Source organism: Cavia porcellus, unplaced genomic scaffold (assembly GCF_034190915.1).
Source record: "Cavia porcellus strain 051 isolate PalLab524CR breed Dunkin Hartley unplaced genomic scaffold, mCavPor4.1 scaffold_17, whole genome shotgun sequence".
NCBI lineage: Eukaryota > Metazoa > Chordata > Mammalia > Rodentia > Caviidae > Cavia > Cavia porcellus.
Genome location: NW_026947500.1, coordinates 74048797 through 74067539, shown reverse-complemented (window position 1 = coordinate 74067539; position 18743 = coordinate 74048797). Strand labels below are relative to the sequence as shown.

The 18743-nt window shown below is 58.1% G+C and overlaps 1 protein-coding gene across 1 annotated transcript; it reads left to right on the top strand.

The window, feature by feature from the left end:
• The first annotated feature begins 6488 nt into the window (after positions 1–6488).
• Plk5 (polo like kinase 5 (inactive)) lies at positions 6489–12511 on the top strand. The gene is made up of 10 exons (XM_013146851.3): positions 6489–7005; positions 7969–8082; positions 8203–8319; positions 8881–9010; positions 9126–9213; positions 9301–9396; positions 10715–10913; positions 11025–11151; positions 11824–11901; positions 12278–12511. The coding sequence occupies exons 1-10, from the start codon at positions 6898–6900 to the stop codon at positions 12286–12288; spliced, it is 1068 nt and encodes a 355-aa protein (XP_013002305.1). The 5' UTR covers positions 6489–6897; the 3' UTR covers positions 12289–12511.
• The last annotated feature ends 6232 nt before the right edge of the window (positions 12512–18743 follow it).

Genomic DNA, 18743 nt, shown 5'->3' with positions numbered 1-18743 from the left:
GGTCCTCCCAGGGCTGGTCCTCCCAGTGGGGACCCCAGTCCCGTGGGAAGGGAAGGCCGAGGGTCAGCAAGCACACCTGATGCAGTGGAGGGGTGGTTGCACCCCGCCTTCTCCAGCACCCCAGCCCCCCAGCCCAGGGCTCAGCCAGGCCAGGGCCCTCACTCTGAGCCTCACCCTGCCCCAGCTCCGCCATCCAGGAGGGAGCAGGGGATGTGTGACCTGGCTCAGCTCCCAGCCCGTTATTCAGCCTGGTTCGAGCTGCCTCTGCGTCTCAGGGCCTGGGGCTTCCGAACAGCTCACCTAGCCGGGTGCGGTGAGCAGTGCCTCTGATTGCAGCACTCGGGAGGCTGAGGCAGGAGCATTGCTGTGAGTTTGACCAAAAAAAGAGCTGGCGTTGTGTCGCTCAGGCTGGCCCCGTGTTCACAGCGATCCTCCTGCCTCAGCCTTCCCACAGCTGGGATTACAGGAGTGCGCCACCATGCCTGGCCATGGTAAAAATGCTTACCACAAGTCAACAAAACCAAAGAGACACAGGTTTGGGTTTTGGTGGACAGGTTATGGCACCACACAGACTTGGTGGCTGTCCACACTCGTCACACAGCATGCACTGTAGGTGTGCAATTCTTCAGTTTTGCTCACATAATTTTTTTTTTTATCGGTACCGGGGATCGATCTCATGACCGTGCTTGCAAGGCAGGTGCTTATGCGGCTGAGCTAAATCCCCAGTCCCTTCACATAAATTTTTTAAACTAATGTTCCTTTGTGTTTCTGTTTGTGCTTTTAGTTTTTGCTGTGTGGGGGATGAACCCAGGCCTGGTGCCTTTTAGGCAAGCGCTCCTCACTGAGCCCCAGTAAAGCCATGCTTAACAGTAAATTAAATTTAGTCGGGCGCGGTGACACACACCCCTAAGCTCAGCAGTGAGGGAGGCTGAGGCAGGAGGGTTGCAAGTTTGATAGCCATTTAGGCCACTCAGAGACCTGGTGTGAAAACGAAGAGAAATGAATCAGAAGGGCTGGAGGAGAGCAGACGCAGCTCAGCGGGAAGGCCCCGGGTTCCATCCTTGGTACCACAGAAAATTAATTAGTTAATTAGTTACATTTTTTAAAGCTCTGGGGTCCCTCAGTGGCATCTGTGCCGGCAACTCTCCACTGTCTCCCATAATCCTTTGGGTTTGGCCACTAGGTCCCCATTTTACAGCATGGGCAGCCCGGGAATGAGGATCCACCACCTCCAGGGCCACCCCGTGGAAACCCAGAATTCGCCACGGAGACGGCTCCTCCCGCTCCGTCTGCCTCAGGCCTCCAATGCTGCCCCACAAACCCGCCCCCCCAGGCTGAATCCTAAGGGTCTGTCAGGTCCCGGGTGGTCAGTGGGCGTGGCCTGCCCTTTCCAGTGTAACAAATGATCCCCGGGGAGCCAATCAAAAACTCTCTCCCAGCCACAGTCGGAGGCTGGGAGATAAACACGTGACCCAGGTGGCCCAATGAAAGCCTGTCTTAAAAAAAAATCCTTGGCTTCTTTCTTTCTTTTCTTTTTTTTTCTTTTCTTTTTTTTTCTGCTTAGCAACCTTTGAAAAGGGCTGGGTGTGTAGGTCACTGCAAAGGTCCTGGGTTCCATCTCCAGCACTGCGATAATAGTACCCGTAGTCGTTATTGTTGCTGTTTGTTACTATTCAGTCCACGTTTTGTTTGGGTTTCAACGGTTTTTCAGTTTTTTAAACCCGATGTCCTTTCCTGACTCAGGATCCCTACTACACTGAGTCCCTTCTGTCGTAATTACTAAAAGGACTCACACAAATGAAAGATGCATTGTTCCGGTGCCCACGCAGCCCCCGGATGCTGCTACAATTGGTCAATGTCCCTGACCTGAGATCAGTGCTGGTCCAAGGGGAAAGAGGACACAGGAGAGGAATCCTCCCACTGGAGCTGTGCCTGCAGGGGCCACGTCGTCAAGGTGGTACCGGGCCGTGAGGGTGCCTGCTGTGTCAGCAGGGACTTGGGCAGCTCAGGCTTGACTGCTGGGGACACAATAGTGACAGAGAGTAGAGAGAGCTCCTCCTAGTCTAGTAGGACAAAAAACCAGCACATCATTTTGAAAAAAATCAAAATTTTATGGGACTGTGACATAAACAGACACAGGTCAGACAGAGCTAGGGCATCGTGGGTGGCCTCTGGAATAAAGTGATTCCTGTCTGCTTGATTCCTCATAAGTGACCAGGAGGAGCTGGGGATTTAGCTCAGTGGCATAAGCACCTGTCTTGCAAGCAGGCGGTCGTGAGTTCAATCCCTGGTACCGATCAAAAATTAAAAAAAAAATAATAATAAAAATAAGTGACCAGGAGCAGCAGGCAAGTACTCAGGGGCGAGGAGGACTCTGAGAAGAAGGATAGCACATGCAAAGACCCTGAGGTAGAAGCAGCTTGGAGTAGGCTGCAGCAGTCAGGGTGGGAAAGGAAAGAGTGGGCTGGAGGCCATGAGGGCCACACTCTGTCCCCCCCCAGGGGGATGTGACAGCATGGTCAGCCTGCATGGTTATCTCAGGATGGGTTGGGCTTCAAGGAGCCGGATGGTCACCAGTCCCTACCCTGTTCTCCAAACCCACTCTCAGCACCCACATCCCTGCAGTGGGTGCTAAATTAGTGAGCTGCCTGGATGAGGTTGGCCAGAGGAAGTGAAGAAGGGGAGTCCCAGTATCAGAAAGGGAACCGGAAGGACACCGCTCCCCCCCTCCCCCCGGGAAATTGAACCCAGGGCCTTTGCACTGCCTTACTTTAAAAATTCTGAGATAGTTGTGTGGTTCAATTGTTAAATTCCCCGGCCTGAGTTTCAACTTGCAAGCCTCCTGCCTTGGCCTCCTGGAGGACTGAGCTCTGACAGGTGTGTCACCATGCCAGCTAGGGAACAGGAGGGCTTTCAGGAGGACTGGATGACTTGGCCGCAAGATGGGGAGGATGGGAGAAGACGAAACTTTCACAGGGGCTGGCACCCAGGGTGCTGAGAAGCTGAGCTGCAGGGGCAGCTTCGGCCCCGGAGCTCAGAGGACCTGGCCGCCAGTCCCAGGGTGGGTTCCCTCTGCCCCTGGGCTGGGGCTCCTCAGCTCCTGGGGTGCTGTTCCGTGGGGACAGTGGTGGCAGTTGAGGCTCACGAGTCCTGGCCCTGGGGCATCACGAGTGCTTGCTAAAGGCCAGGAGACCAGTGCCGACCGGGGAGCTGTCGCTGACGCCACCGTCCTGGTGCCTTGTGAGAGGAGGCAGGTGCTGGGACCCCATGCTGGCCCCGTGAGCCTCCGGGCCTCGGGGGACCCGGTACCCGCTGGCTCAGCAGCCGCCTCCACCTGCCGCAGGTATTTTGAGCCAAGCTTCCAGGCACTGCTTCCCAGAAATCTGCTGAGTCTGGGGAGTCATCTCAGGTCAGCGAGAGAAGGGAGGTTCCGGGGAACCTGGGCTCACACAGGCCCAGGGCAGTAGTGGGAACAGGTAGGGTCAGACAGTCTCCCACCTCAGGCCCAGCCTGACCCTTTACAAACAGCACCCCTGGACCCAGCACATCCATCTGCCTCAGTTTCTCCTTCTGTAAGACTGGGGTCTTAGTGATCACGCGTGGTGGTGCATATCTGTAATCTCAGCACCCAGGAGGCTGAGGCAGGAGGATTGCTGCTAGTGGGGGGCCAGCTGAGCTCCATGGTGATGCAGAGAGGGAAAGGATTCACATGGCTGTGCAGCCATCACCACCGGCCACTTCCAGAGCATCCCCATCAGGCCCCTCAGCAGTCACCCGTCCCCTCCCAGCCCGGCACCCAATTCCACTTCCTGTCTCCAGAGCCGCCCGTCCTGGGCGTTTCCTGTGTGTGGAGCCCAAGCCGTGTCCTCTGTGTCTGGCGTCTCCCACTGAGCACAGAGTCCTCCAGGTCCTTCCATGCAGTGAGGAGGATCACAGCCTCCTGACTCAGTGATGTCCTGGCGGGGGATGACCTTGCTGTGTCCCTCTGTCCATCTTTTTGAGGCAGGGTCTCGCTCTGCAGTTCAGGCTGGCCTTGAGCTCACTTTGTTTTTTTTTTAAACTTTTTTTTTTTTAATTTTTATTTTTTATCGGTACTGGGGATTGAACTCAGGACCGCCTGCTTGCAAGGCAGGTGCTTATGCCGCTGAGCTAAATCCCCAGCCCCTTGAGCTCACTTTGTAGCCCAGGCTGGCCTCGAACTCACAGGGCTCTTCCTGCTCAGGGTTTATACTTTTGGCTGCCGTAAAGCAGCCAATAACGTAAAGGTCTCTGTTGCTCACTGGTTATAAAGTCTACTTCATTCTCAAGTATGGATTTCAAGAAACGAAAATGATCTGGGGGTGGCGGTGCACACCTGTTACCCCAGTTACTGGGCAAGCTGAGGCAGGAGGATTGTAAGTCTGAGCCTGGGCAACCTGGGCAACTCAGTGTCTAAGCAAGACCCTGGCTCAAAATAAAAAAATAAAAATGCAAAGAGAGAAAGGAAGAGAATTGAACAGCCTGTTTCCCCTCTGTGGTGCCCACTGTGACCCCCTCTTTCTTTTGGAGGTGCAGGCAGCCTGAGCTTCATTTCCGGGGTCATTGGGGAGCCCGTCTGCGGGACACCTTCTCCCGGACCCCATGTCCAGCCCTCCAGTTCCATTTTCTTCTTTCCTTGAAGGGAGAAGAGATTTGCATCCCGAGCCTGCCCCGCGGCCCCTGCCTGTGAGCCGTCCTGGGACCTGTACTGTACCCTGGGCCCGCAGCAGACACCCCCGGCTCCTGAGACCTGCGGGAGGCCTTCAGTAAGGTTCCCTGGGGGACCCACCCCCAGCTGCACCCTGAAGGCCTGGCCGGGCTGCAGCGGGCAGCGAGCACAGGACCATGGGCAGCTGGCCAAAGAGACCAGGGTCCCCGATCACAGGGGTGGGGCTGCCACCCAGAGGCCCGCTGCGAGGCAGAGGCTGGGCCAGAGAAGCCCAGCGGGCGGCCAGGGGACAGGGGAGCCGGTTGTGTGCAGTGTCAGCTGACAGTCGGCTGCAGGACTGCCAGCCAGGATTGCTGGTTTCTGTCCCATCACCCCCATGCTTCTCGGCCACCTGCCCAGCTCCAGGGCCAGGCCCGGCAACACTCCCTGGGGCTGCCTGGGAGGGAGCTAGGGGGACCATATGGCAGGGACAGGAATCCGAGGCCACCTCACCCAGGGCCCAAGCAGGGTTTGGCCACGGACAGTCCTGCCTGGTGACCAGGAGCTCACAGGGCCTCTGAGCCTGGTTCTTTCTCTTTGTCACTTGGGGCTAAGAATAACGCAAACTCAGGGGCCAGCTGCTGTCTGGAAAGGGCCTGACTACCTGGTGGTGCCCCCCACAACTTCCCTGAGCCCCAACTTGGCTGAATCTTCACCATCTCCTTGAGATACCTTGTGTAAACCGTGGCATTTCACAAATGATTGAAAGGAGCCTGCATGCAGTAGGCGCTTAATAAGTACCTCAGCCACCACAGGGGAGGGCAGTGCACAGGTGAAACTGATTTTCTTTCTTTTTTGGAACCAGGGATCCAATTCATGCCTCCCCTTTTAGTTTTTTAATCTTGAAACAGGGTCTTGCTGTGTAATTCAGGGTAGCCTTGAACTCTCTATGTAGCCAGGGCCGGCCTCAAACTTGTGGTGATCCTCCTGCCTCAGCCTCCTAAGTGCTGGGGTTAGGACTATAGACCTGTGCCATCATACTGAGCTAGGAGGAGGAACCTCAATCTTGCTCCATCAAATGCACTGTGCCTGGGGATCCCTGACACCCCCAATGCCCTGCTCTGACACACCAAGTGGATGCGTGACCCCAACAACAGTGTCTCCTGGAGCCACAGGTGCTGGGCCCTGAAATCTGTCTCTGGAAAATTCCAAGGCCTGATTCCTGCCACAGGAGCCCTGCTAGCCCCTCCCCACGCACGGTGTTATGTAACAGTCGGGGATTAAACCTGAGCTGTCCAGAAGTGGCCGCCCGGGTCCCATCCAGGGGTCCCTGGGCCTCACCTGTAATGGGGATGGGACGGGGTGGGGAAGGGGTCCAGCGCTCTGTCACTCAGGCAAGGACATCACCCTGCCCCCCCCCGGGGGCACAGGTTACACCCGCACAGTGCATTCTTCTGTCCCCTTTTGTGTTCCTCTGGCAGTGCTAGGGCCTGAACCCAGGGCCTTGGCACTGAGCTGCATCCCTAGCCCCTCTTAAGGTGTGATTTTAGCTCTGAGAGAAGTCTTGCTAAGTTGTTCAGGTGAGACTAGAAACTGCCATCCTCCTGCCTCGGCCTCCCAGGGTATGGGGTGACGTGTGTGCCATCACTGCCGACTCCGCACTCTTCATCGCGCCGACCCCTGGGGTCCCCGCAACCCCAGACCTGCTTGGGTGTTTTCCGCGTGAGCCCTCATTCCATGCTCTGCCGGCCACAGCAGAGCAGTTCTGGGCTTCTCTCCAGCTGCATCCTGCCACGGCGCCTCAGGGCCCCAAGGAATCAAGGAAAGCTAAGGGCTCAGGGGCAGAGAGGATCCACGGTTACTTTCTGATCCCTAGGCCTACTCTGGGAAGAGCCCCACGAGTGCCCCACACGTATCCCTGTCCCCTGGGAGGTCTTCGGAGAGAACCAATCAAGGACGCCAGCCTCAGTTTCCTGCTCCGTGGAATGGGCGCGGTGAGCTCCCCGAGTGCAGCACTTAACGACCTCGCGGGCCTTGTGTGCGTGCCCTGGCGCCGGACTATCAGTCTGCGACTGCCAGACCTTGTGGCCAGGGCGTCCTGCGCGCCAGATTCTTGTTCCCCGCGTTCCTGTCCCTGGAGCGCCCGGGCTCCGCCTCTCTCCGCCTCCCTCCGCCCCCCACACCAATAAGAAGCACCCCGGCTGCTGCGCGGGACCCAGAGCGCAGCGCAGATGGAGCCCGCGGCCAGGCGCCAGAGCCGGAGTCGCCAGCTGGTGGCCGCCTTCCTGCGCGACCCCGGCTCGGGGCGCGTCTACCGGCGCGGGAAGCTCATCGGCCAGGTGGGGTCCTCCCACCCCGATGGAGTCCCCCGAGAGGGGCCGGGAGGGCCCAAGGGGTCCCGGCCGGGGCGGAGCGCGGTGGGGCCGGGGGTGCGCGCAGTGACCCGCGCCGAGTGTGGCGCGCCAGTGCGCTTGGCTTCGTCCCTGCGCACGTCGCGCGTTCCTGAGAGTTTGGAGTCCAGCGCAGCGTTTGCATGGCTGGGCGTCCGCGGGTGGGTGGCGGGAAGCCATGTGTGGGGCGCGATCTCTGCGTGTGTGTGTGTGTGTGCGCGCGTGACACGCGCCCCGCGTTTTTTCGTGGGTCCCTCCCGCTGTGTGTGCCTGTCACGCGTGTGTCCACTTCAGCTCTGTGTCCTGTGCTGGTCGTTTGTCTGGAACACACATGGCCCGGGGTGTGTCCTGTGTCCAGATCCCCCTGTGTCCCGTGGTATTCTGTGTCCAGCTCCTGCACCGATCCCTATGCTCCTGCCTCTGGGCCTGGCGAGGTCTCCCTGCCTGTCCCGTGTCCCTGGGAGGTTTTCGAGCTCCCACCGTGGGCTGTGTAACCGGGCACCCGTGGAGTGAGTTGGGTGTGTCCTGGTCAGTGCTGCCCTGTGCTGTGTATCTGAGAGTCTACGGGTCACATTTCTGAGTGTTGTCTTGGGCCGTGTGTCCATTGTTGGTGCCTGGGTGTTGTGTGTATTTTTATGATTTGTGTCCAGATGTGTCCCGTGTGTGCGCGGCTGTGTGCCGAGTCCCTGGCTGGCAGTGTGTGTCCCGGCCCAGTGCTGTGAGGTCCACAGGCCGTGTGTCCCGGTGCCGTGGTCTGTCGGTCAGGTCGTGTGTGTGGTGTATGTCTCCCAGTGTGAGCCGTGCATGCTTGTGCATCCACATGGGTGTGAAGAGGCAGGCCCTGTGCACACCCTGGCTTGCACACCCGAGGCCCCGCGTCTGCACACCCGCGTGTTCCCATCGTCTCCACAGGGCGCCTTCAGCCGCTGCTACAAGCTCACCGACCTGTCCACCAGCGTCGTGTTTGCGCTCAAGGTGGTGCCGCGCGGCGGGGGCGGAGTGGGGCGTTTGCGCCCCTCGGGGAAGGTAGGGCCAGGCCCTGGTCCCCACCCTGCGGTGGGTGCGGTGCATGGGAGCAGCTTGGGGGAGAAGGGGGTCTGCACCTGCGGGTTCCCTGGTGTCCCCACGCGTGGCCGGTGCCCACAGGTGGAGCGTGAGATCGCCCTGCACAGCGGCCTCCGCCACCGCAACATCGTGGCCCTCCACGGTCACTTCGCCGACCGCGACCACGTGTACATGGTGCTGGAGTACTGCGGCCGCCAGGTGCGCATGGGGGCACAGGTCCAGTCCCATCTCCCTTGCCCAGCGTCAGAGCATGTCACCTGCGGCCACCAGGCTCCTCTGAACGTTTTTTTTTTCTTTTTTTTGTGGTTCTGGGGGTTGAACCCCTGGCCTCTGCACTGAGCTACATCCTCAGGTCCTCTGCAGTTTTTATTCTGAGACAGTGTTGCTAAATTACTAAATTGCTAAGTTGCCTAGGCTAGGCTCAGACCTACAATCCTCCTGTCTCAGCTTCCCAGAGTGCTGGGGTGACACAGTGTGGCACCGCACCTGGCTTCCCTGAACTTCCCCAGCTAACCTGAGACCCTCCTGCTGCTTCCCAGTGGGACTGTGCTGCTCCAGCTGAGACCCCTTGAACTTGCTTTTTGCACTGAAATGTATCTATTCCCACCCGAGCCCGCCGGTCCCCACCCACAGCCAGCCGTGCCACTTCTGCCAACTGGCTCTTACCTTGTCTCCTTGGGTGGGTCCCTTGGGTCCCCTGGGCTGGCTCTGCTCTCGCCCGTCCCTGTGGGGTCTGGTTCTCCTCTGTGCCACCTGCAGTCGCTGGCCCACGTGCTCAAAGCCAGGCAGACCTTGACGGAGCCCGAGGTGCGCTATTACCTGCGGGGCGTGGTCAGCGGCCTGCGCTACCTGCACCAGCAGCGCATTGTGCACCGGGACCTGAAGCTCAGTGAGTTGGAGGGGGAGGGGAGGACAGGGGCGGGGGGGGGGAGGGGAGGGGAGGGGTCCCGAGGGAGCTGGAGGCCTGTCCCACCCTCCTCACCCTCTGCCCCCCCCATCCACAGGTAACTTCTTCCTAAACAGCAACATGGAGGTGAAGATCGGAGACCTGGGCCTGGCCGCCAGGGTAGGGCCAGGGGGCCGCTGCCACAGGTGAGTGGAGCTCTGGGGGTCCCTCTGGGGGGGCCAGGTTTGGGACGAAGGCCGCGCTTTCCCACACCTTCACTCTTTCCCTCCCAGGGTACTCTGCGGAACCCCAAACTTCCTGGCCCCGGAGGTGGTGTCCCGGCACGGGCACACGTGCCAGTCTGACATCTGGGCCCTGGGCTGTGCCCTGTGAGTGGAGTCCTGGCACTCAGGGCAGGGGCAGTAGGGGCAGGAGCCCCCACAGGGAAGCCCGGATGGGGCGGGTGTGTGGAGGCGCCGGCAGCTGGAGACACACAGCTGTTATGGGCAGGGATGAGCAGGACATGTGGGGACCGGAATGTGCAGTTCATATTTAAATGTTTAAAAGGCGTCACAGGAAAAGACAGCTGGTTATGAACTCCCATTAAATCCTCACTTCCAGCGTGTATAAGCCCTGGCCCTGGCAGCTTTCTGCAGCAGCTCTGGAGTCCTCTTTCCTGAGGGTCTGTTAAATTGTTTTTGTCTTATTATTTTTTATATTTTTTATTTTATTTAATTTATTTATTATTATTATTTTGGTCTTTTTGAGACAGGGTCTCACTATGCGGTTCAGGCTGACCTTGAGCTCACTGTGTAGCCCCGGCTGGTCTCAAACTCTCAGTGATCCTCCTGCCTCAGCCTCGAAGTGTTGGAATTACAGGCATGCGCCACCACACCGGCCTATTTTTTAAATTTTTACTTATTTATTTTGCTACCAGGAATTGAACTCACGATCTTGCACTTGCCGGGCAGGTGATTATACCACTGAGCTACATCCCTGGCAACTGAGTATCTTTTAAAAAAATTCTCACCTTTGATTCTTGACACCAAAAAATAAAAATAAAATACAAATTATTATTAAGTAAGCTTATTGGTACATCTTAAATATACATAATGATCGCTTGCACCATAGGGACTCTGGATCTGTGACTTATTGCTTTATAAGAGGTGTGATCAAAAACTGGTGAACTCCGCTGCGGAGCGCCATCCAGTGGAAAGGCAGCTCCTAAAAACAGGACCCCGCCTCCATCCCCTTACTCACAGGATTCTGCGCCATGAGACTTGTGGTCATCTCTCAAAGCCCAAATAACCAGGAAGGGAAAACGTTTTTTATCCATTCGGACACAGAGGCAGCCAGGACAACAAAACTGAAGACACTCAGGAAAGAGCTCTCCAGAGCTGCTTCAGAAAGCGGCCAGTGACGGGCTAAGGGTGCCAGACGTGGGGGAGAGAATTTGGAGGAGGATTCACGGCCACAGGGCCTTTACTGTGACCCATTTTGAAAATCCAAACATTCAGCATGTGTCTCAGCCACACCTGGGCGGACGCAGGTGGGCGGCACAGATGGGCGGCCAGGTGCTGCGGCCAGGTGCTGCGGCCAGGTGCGGCCAGCAGGAGGGCGGCTGGGAGCCCTGCGGGCGGGCGGGGCGGGAAAGGCGAGCAAACCTGGCATGCCCACTGCACTTCGCCGCCACCCGCGGCTGCCCAGGTACACGGCGCTCACCGGCAGCCCCCCTTTCCCGGAGACGCCCCTCTCCGAGCTGTACCAGAACATCCGTGCCGCCCGCTACCCGGAGCCCGCCCACCTGTCGCCCAGCGCGCGCCAGCTCATTGCCCGCCTGCTGGCGCCCAACCCGGCCGAACGGCCCACCCTGGACCAGCTGCTCCAGGACGCCTTCTTCACCCAGGTGGGCTGCCCTAGCCTGCCTGCGGCCTGGGTCCCCTTCTGTCCAGCAGAGCAGATGATGGGGAGCTGGTCCCACAGAGCAGGGGCCGACCCCAAATATCTCTTTCGGAAGGGCTTCACCCCAGAGCGCCTGCCACCCCATTCCTGCCACAGTCCCCCCAACTTTGCAGTCCCCCCGTCTCTGGATGGCCTCCTCCGGAAGGTGGGCCGGCTGCTGCTCGCTGAATGCCGGCTTCCCCGTAAGTAGTGCACCCCGCACTGGCAGTGGGGGGCTGGGGGGTGGGTGCCTCCCCTCTGCAGGAGGCCCTGGCTCTGTCCCAAAAACCTGTTCCCCTTCAGGTCCCTTCACCCCCAAAGAGAACTCAGGCCCAGGAGCAGAGAGGCTGGAACCAGACCCTATGGAGTGGACCAGTGGGGAGAGTGAAGGGAGGACAGAGACCCTCTAAAGTCCCCCATGTGCGGGTGTGCGGTGGCACGCACCTGTGATCCTACCACTCAGGAGGCTGAGGCGGGAGGATCACTGCAAGTTCAAGTCTAGACTGGGCTACACAGTGTGGTCAGGGCCAGTCTGGACTATGCAGCAAGACTCTGTCTCAAAAAAATAAATAAAAATAAAAAGATTTCCTGGCTGGAGGCTGAGGCAGGAGGATCACAAGTTCAAGCCCAGTCTATGTAGGTTTTGCTGGTGGGGGATACCAGGGACTAAACTCACAACCTTGGGCTTGCCAGGCAGGCGCTTAAGCTACTGAGCTAAATAAATCCCTGGCCCCCAGCCTATGCAATTCAGTGAGACCCTGTCTCAAAAGAAAAAATTAGAAGGTGGGGTGCAGGAGTCCAGAGGAGCTGGTTGAAGGAGTCATCTTGGTGGGAACCCAGGCCTATGGACCCTCCAGATTGCTCTGTCCCCCCAGACCCTGAGGGGAGCCCACGGCTGGAAGTAGAGGCTGCCATCAGGAGGTTTCCGCAGTGCCTGGACTCCGGCCCTGAGGGTAGGGACCTGGCCCAGCCCAGGCTTTGGTTTCCTGTCCTCGCCGAGACCCTCTGGGTGTGCCAGGGGCTCCTCAGGAGGCCGAGCTGGAGGAGACCCAGGAAACTGAGGGGACTCTGTTCCCCGCAGCTCGAGCCCTCTGCCCTCCCTCCCACAGCCTCTGTCCACCTCCTGGCCTGCTCCCAGGGTTGCCCCAGACCCCAGCTCGGGGCAGCACCCCGAGGGCCTGCTCCTCCCCACACCCTCCCTTTGGCTTCTGGGTTTTGCTTTTGATCCTTGCGGTGCTGGTCTCGGTGCTCTCCTGCATGCTGGGCAGGTGCTCCCCGTGGACCAGCACCCCCGCGCTTCCTAAAAAAGACTTTTGACTTTGGAGACAGGGTCTTGTTAAATCAACCCGGGCTGGGTTCCAGCTTGCAAGCTTCCTGCCTTGGCCTCCTGAGGACCTGGAATCAGGCGTGTGTGTCACCGCGTGCAGCTGTGAACTACTCGGAAGTGCTGGGTAGAGGTGAACCCTCCTCTCTGATGGCACCAGCATGGGGCAGCTCTTACTTAAGTGTGAAAATCTCAAATAAAATAAATCAGCGCTCTGCTGCACACATCGCGTCTCAGAATTCCCGTTTCCCGTGGTCTTTCAGGCCCTGACAGCTCCCATGGAAGCCTGGCCAGGGCTCCTTGCCTTCCCCGTTACAGACAGCCTGGCTCTGGAATCTGCCTTCTGCCCCTTTTAGGGGTAGAGTTGGAGGAGCCTAAGCAGGCTCCATGCTTGGGGAGGCTGAGGCAGGAAGGTCACCGGAATTCACGGCCAGCCTGAACCCCATAGTGAGACTGTCTCAAAGAAACAAAACTTGGGGGGATAACCTGAGTTAAGGATCCAGAAAATATACCTGACCCTGCCTTTTGGGGTGTGGTCAAGTGTGGGGAAGTGGGGGGCACACAGGTGACAAGAAAGGCTAAGGAGACTGAGGCTGCCAACAGGAAATCCGTGGCTCCCCACCCCCATCAGGGCTTTTAGGGTTTTTTCCTGTACGCAGGGTTGGAAGCTAAGGCCCCTGCACTTATTTTGGGGACAGGGCCTCACTAAGTTACTAGGTTTTGCCCATGCTGGGCTGCAATTTGCAATCCTCCTGGCCTCAGCCTCCTGCTGTGCTGCGATGGTTTCCTATTTTATCACATTCTGCAAACATCAAATCCCATCAGCAGTCAGCCTCCCCTCCCAGCCCCGCACCCCCAGGGCCACTTTGTCTCTGAGTCCCCTGTCCTGGGCACTCCTGTCCATGAAGCCCACGCCCTGTGTCCTCTGTGTCTGGCATCTCTCACTAAGCACGGTGTCCTCGAGGGCCCTCCATGCTGTGGCCAGGATCACAGCCTCACTCCTGTCCTGGCCAAGTGACACCCCAGTGTGGAGAGGACCTCATTGTATGCTGGTACCATGGTCATTTATTCCAAATGCTGGAAACACTTTTCTGTCCTAAGCTTTATGAGCCTAATACAACGGATCAGCTTCAGAGTCCGAAGGGTTCAGAAAGACGCGTTTGCAGGGTATGGTGGCGCATGCCTGTCATCCCAGCACTCAGGAGGCTGAGACAGGAGGATCGCTGTGAGCTCAAGGCCAGCCTGGGCTGCATAGTAGGACCCTGCCTTAAAAACCCCCAAGAAAAATTTTTTTAAAAATTTAAAGATAAAAAGGGTGGGGCCAGGGATATAACTCAGCAGTGAAAGGTCCTGAGTTCAATTCCTGGTACCGAATAAATCAATAACTAAATAGGACCGGTGATAGAGCTCCGTGCAAAGGTTGGACCAGGGCAGTTCCGGGCTAAAATGCGGGTTGAGGGACTGAGGGGTTCCCCTTAATGGAGGGGGGTCCCACTGAGGGGACTGAGCCTCCCCCGAGGATGCCCTGGGATAAGCGCCGGGCAGCGTCTGGGCAGAGGTGGAGAGGCCGCTCGGGCCCCCCCAGAGTGCCCAGCGCCCGGGTCCCTGCAACTGACCCAAGTAACAGAAAAAAAAGACAGAACTGCGCTCCCAGAGCCGGCCTGAGGCCCTCCATTGGCAGCCCCTCACGGGTGCTGGGCGGGCGCCCCCTACCGGCCCCACCCCACCCTTTTTATTTTTTATTTTTCTGCACAGGCCGGGCTTGCATTCGGGATCCTCCTGCCTCACGCTCTTAAATAGCTGGGCAGGGGGCTGTGGCCCGGCCCTGAGCGCAGAAGGGCTTCGCTGCGGAGGTCGAGGTAGCTGTGTAGGCCAAGTGAATGCACTAGGCTTCCCAGACGTGTCCCCGGGGAGTCCCGGGGTACCTGGCGCGCCTCCAACAGGCCAAGCTGGCCCCACCTCGAGCCTTTGCAGGGCCCCCCACATGTCAGTCCACGCCCAGCCGCTCCCAGGGCACCCACGATGGGCAAAACTAAAAAACCCCAGCTGATCGTGGTGGCCTCGAGATCGAGGTGAGCTCGGCTACTTGGGAGGCTGAGGCAGGAGAATCGCCTGTTCCAGAGTCCAGCCTGAGCAACTTAGAGAGGCCCTGTCTCAAAGAATAAAACCAGGGCTGGGGAGACAGCCGGCGGCAGTGCAGCCCCCGCCTGGAAAGCGCAAGGTCGTGAGTTCAGTTCCTGGTAAATAAATATTTAAAAATTCAAAGGCGGAGGTTGGCGCTCAGAGATGAGTGCCTGCCTAGCTCGTGTGAGGCCCTGGGTTCCATCCCCAGCCCTACAAAGAAAAAGAGAACTTCAGAGACGGTGGGTGCAGTCCAGCCTGTGGTAAAACCCAGGCCACCCACGCCCCAGTGAGGCCTGCGGGAGTCGAGGAAAAACTGCTCTCAGCACAGAAAACCAGATCCAGTTAATCGTAGCCACAATGTGGGTGCTGTGGCCCATGTTCCATCTGTCATTTTGGTTTTTACTTTCAAATATTTTTAACTTTAAAAATGTATTAAGAAAACCAGGTATGAAAGCCCATGCCCAGCACACAAGCATTCTGGGAGGCTGAGGCAGGAGGATCCCAGAGAGTTGAGGCCAGCCCAGGCTACACAGGGAGACTCTGTCTCAAAAAAAATTTTTTTTTTTAAATTTATACAACTCAGTAGATAATAGAGCGGCTATGGGCCCCCAAGTCCTCAGTTTCCCCTCTTATGAACAGCTTGTGTCTGTTCCCATATGAATCAATATCGCTGCATTCTTATTCACCACGGTGATGGTTTTGATGTGTGTGTGGTACCCAGGGCCTTTGCACTAAGCTACATCCCCAGCCCCTTATTATTTTTGAGACAGGATCTCACTACGTAGCCCAGGCTGGGTTTGAAGCTGGGACCCTCCTGCCTCAGCCTCCCAGAGTGGTGAGGAGACAGGATTGCACACCACACACGGCTTTCTAGTGGCTCACTGTGCATCCTCAGCTGCAGGAGGGGGCAAAATGTTCCCCACCACTCAGGAGACAAAGGTGTGAATTCCAAAAACCTGGAAGCTGGGGTCCTTTCTGCCCTTAGAGTTGGTGGCCCACTTGTCACAGAGTGGGGTGTGGTGTGAGGCACCAGGCCCAGCCAGGGAGAAGCCTGACCTGCTTTGGGAAAACCAAGAGCCCTGGTTCTTTGTCATGCCAGTGAGTCATTCAATCAACAAACACTGAACTGGGGACGGTGGTGCACATCTGAATCCTAGCGCTTAGGAGGCTGAGGCAGGAGGATCACAGTGAGTTAAGGCCAGCCTGGGCTACATCATGAGTTCGAAGCTAGAGTGAACGATATAGCAAGACCCCATCTCAGAACAAAAATGGAACAAAACTAAACACCAAGTACTTGTAGAGCAGCTGTTGTGTACCTCCAGCACTGAGCTGCTGGGCGAGAGTCATCCAAGGAGGGGAAAGGGGAGGAGGGATCCCCTTGTGCCCTTGTGGGGAGGCGCATGGTCCCTCGTGTGAGGGGGCAAAGGGATGTCAGTTTCCATTTTCCACAATGAAACCACCATCACCCCCCACACTCGGCTCCACCCAGGGCGTCATACGCGGCTCTGGCCACACCGGGGCGACAGAGCACGGCTGTCCCTGTGGCGGGGCCTCTAGGTCTCCGGGCGGGCTGGGAGAACGGGGGCACTCAGTACCGATAAGCACCAGGAAGAGCGATCCTGATGTGTCCCCCCAAACCACCGCTGTGACCTCGAACTGTTCCCGGGAACCTGGGCCACCTCCCTTCCCGGAGAAACGTCACTCTGAGCGCTCAGAGCGCCTGCGAGGCCACACGCCCGTCATCTGAGCAGCTCAGGAGGCTGAAGCAGGAGGATCCCCAGCTCCAGAGCAGCCTGAGCAACCTGGTGAGATCTGGGTTCAATCTCAGCTCCACAAAAAATCGAAGAGGGTACATACAACGGCCCATTACATTTGAATTTCAGAGGAATAACAAAGTAAGAATATTCCATGCAATTCTGGGAACACACAGGGACTGAACCCAGGGACCTTTCCGGCTGAGCGCCATCCCCAGCCGGCCCTTGGTATTGCTATTTTGAGACAGGGCTTCTCAATAAATTGTCCTGGTTGGGCTCCAACTTGAGATCCTCCTGCCTCAGCCTCCCTCAGTGCTGTGATGACAGAAATGTGTCACAACACCTGACTTCACTGTTGGTTTTTTTGTTGTTGTTGTTGTTGTTGTTTGTTTTTTTTAACGCAGGCTCTCTTTTTTTTTAATGCAGTTCAGGCTGGTCTTGAGCTCACAGTGGTTCTCCTGCCTCAGCCTCCTGTGTGCTGGAATTACAGGCCTGGGTCACCATGCATGGGCTTCCTTTTCAAATTCTCTCCACTACAAGTTGCTTTAAAAGTCTTTTGGAGTCTGCACAGCAAGAACAGTCTCTCTATCTCTCTGTCTCTCTCTCTCTCTGGCTATTTACAATTCAATTAAAGCTCAATAAAATAAAAATTTCAGTTTCCCAGTTGTTCTGTCCCCACCGAGGGCTGGACCCTTGTGTGTGCCTGAGGTGCCTGTGGTTGGCACAGCCCATCCCTGTGTTTTGTTGGGCGCTGCTGGGCTGGAACGTTCTAGAAGATTCTAGAAAGAGCCGGCAGGATAGTGCCCAGCCCCACGTGAAGATGTCGGCTCCGATTCAGATTCTGTTGGCCCGAGGTCAGCTGGGGCTGATGTGGTTGTTGGGTGGTGAGGTGTGCGGGGTCGAAGCAGGAACTTTCATCAACAGCCATAACCCATCTCTCGGGCTCTGTGTCATCTGTGTACCCACCCTGCCACCAGCCATGTGCCCACCTGCCCATCCCCTCACCCATCCCCCCATCTGTCCAGCCTTTCATTTGTCCATCCATCCATCCATCCACGTACCTGTCCATCTCTGTCCATCCTCCCATCCATCTGCCCATCTGCCCACCCACCCGTCTGTCCATACACCCATCTGCCCATCCACCCACCCATCTGCCCTCCATCTGTCTGTCCGTCCACCCACCACCCGTCCACCTGGAGCACTGGCGTCTGCGGGCCATGACGGAGGCCGGGGGCTCTGCTGTTCGCTGCGCCCCATGTATCATGCTCTACGCCCAGCTGCTGTGGCCCCCCGAGCCTCCCCGAGGCCGAGCCCTGTGCTGGGTGTGGAGGCTGAGGCGGAGGGGGGTGGCTGGGTGCAGTTGGGGCCACTGACAAGGGGCTGCCGTCTCGAGGGACCCTGACCTGCACGGGTGGCAAGGTGGTGTCCCCCTTCCTGGAGCCCACACCTAAGACGCCAGGTTCCCACTGATGGGATCAGAATGGAGGTTCCCACAGGCACTGGACTGGGGTCACCAACGTGCCCTGTGCCTGGGCCACAAGGGTCAGTGGTGATGAGACTCGGGGTGGAGGCCTCAGGACGGACCTCAGCCTTCTCCCCTGGCTGTGCCCAGACCCAGAGAGGCCAGTGGCACCAGCCTCTCACTTAGCGTTTGCTGCCCAGCCCTTCTAGAAAACACATCCGGGTCACTTACCTCAGCTTTCCGGGCTTCAGAGGACAGAGCAGTGGTGGCTGGGTCTCCTGGTGGGAAAGCCAGGAAGATCCTCCTTCAGGCACAGGTGGATCCAGGGTCTCTCGCTGATAGCGCCCAGCCCTGGTTGCCTCCCGGGGACTCCCCAGGACACAGAGGCTACAAATTCCAAGTTGGAGCAGGGTGTGGGCTCCAGCACCAGTGTCCTCGGACGCACAGTAAGCCCCACATCATCCCCAAGGCTCAAGGCCTAGGCCAGTTACAGGCTTCCAGGTGACACCATTTGACCCCTGCAGCCCCAAGTGCCCCAGAGCTCCAGCCTGGATGGAGATGGAGCCAGGCCAGGGCCCCGGCAGCGCTGGGTTCCAGCCCCGGGCTACTTGTCCTTCCTGTGGCGTGGTGTCCGGTCCGCCCTCGGCAGCTCCCCAGACCTCTCCACAGGCTGTGGGTGCCTGCCCAGCCCCTAGAGCCACCAGACGCCCTGTCCCACGGGCTGGCCTGGTCCTCCTGGTCCTTTGCAATCAGCAGCAGCGGCTGAGGGCCAGTGTCCACCCTGGAATCTTCCCCCACCCCCGCCCAGGGATTAGCAGCTCTGGCTCTGTAGAGCTGTGGCTTGTCCTTGGGACGATCTGGAAGGGGGGGGGGTCCCAGGCCTCAGTTTCCCCATCTGCAGTGGAGTGGCTGTGACACCTACCATGAGCCTGGGCAGACTCCTCCTGGGACAACTGGCCTCCATTCCCACTGTGGGAGCCACAGCTGTCCTAGGGATGGACGCCCACTGGGGTGAGGGGTACCCAGGCCCCGGGAAAAACGGGGTGCTCACTGCACCCCTCATCCCTGGCCCCTCCTCTGGAACGAGCCAGTGCCACCCACCCCACCCCACAGGGACACCGAGGGCTGTCG

What these genes read in the sequence shown, in the direction of transcription:
- Plk5 (XM_013146851.3), top strand. Translation starts at nt 6,898, where the DNA reads ATGGAGCCCGCGGCCAGGCGCCAGAGCCGGAGTCGCCAGCTGGTGGCC. An exon ending in GCACCGGGACCTGAAGCTCA is followed by an intron (nt 9,011 to 9,125) that starts GTGAGTTGGAGG and finishes CCCCATCCACAG; the next exon opens with GTAACTTCTTCCTAAACAGC. An exon ending in AGGACGCCTTCTTCACCCAG is followed by an intron (nt 10,914 to 11,024) that starts GTGGGCTGCCCT and finishes CTCTTTCGGAAG; the next exon opens with GGCTTCACCCCAGAGCGCCT.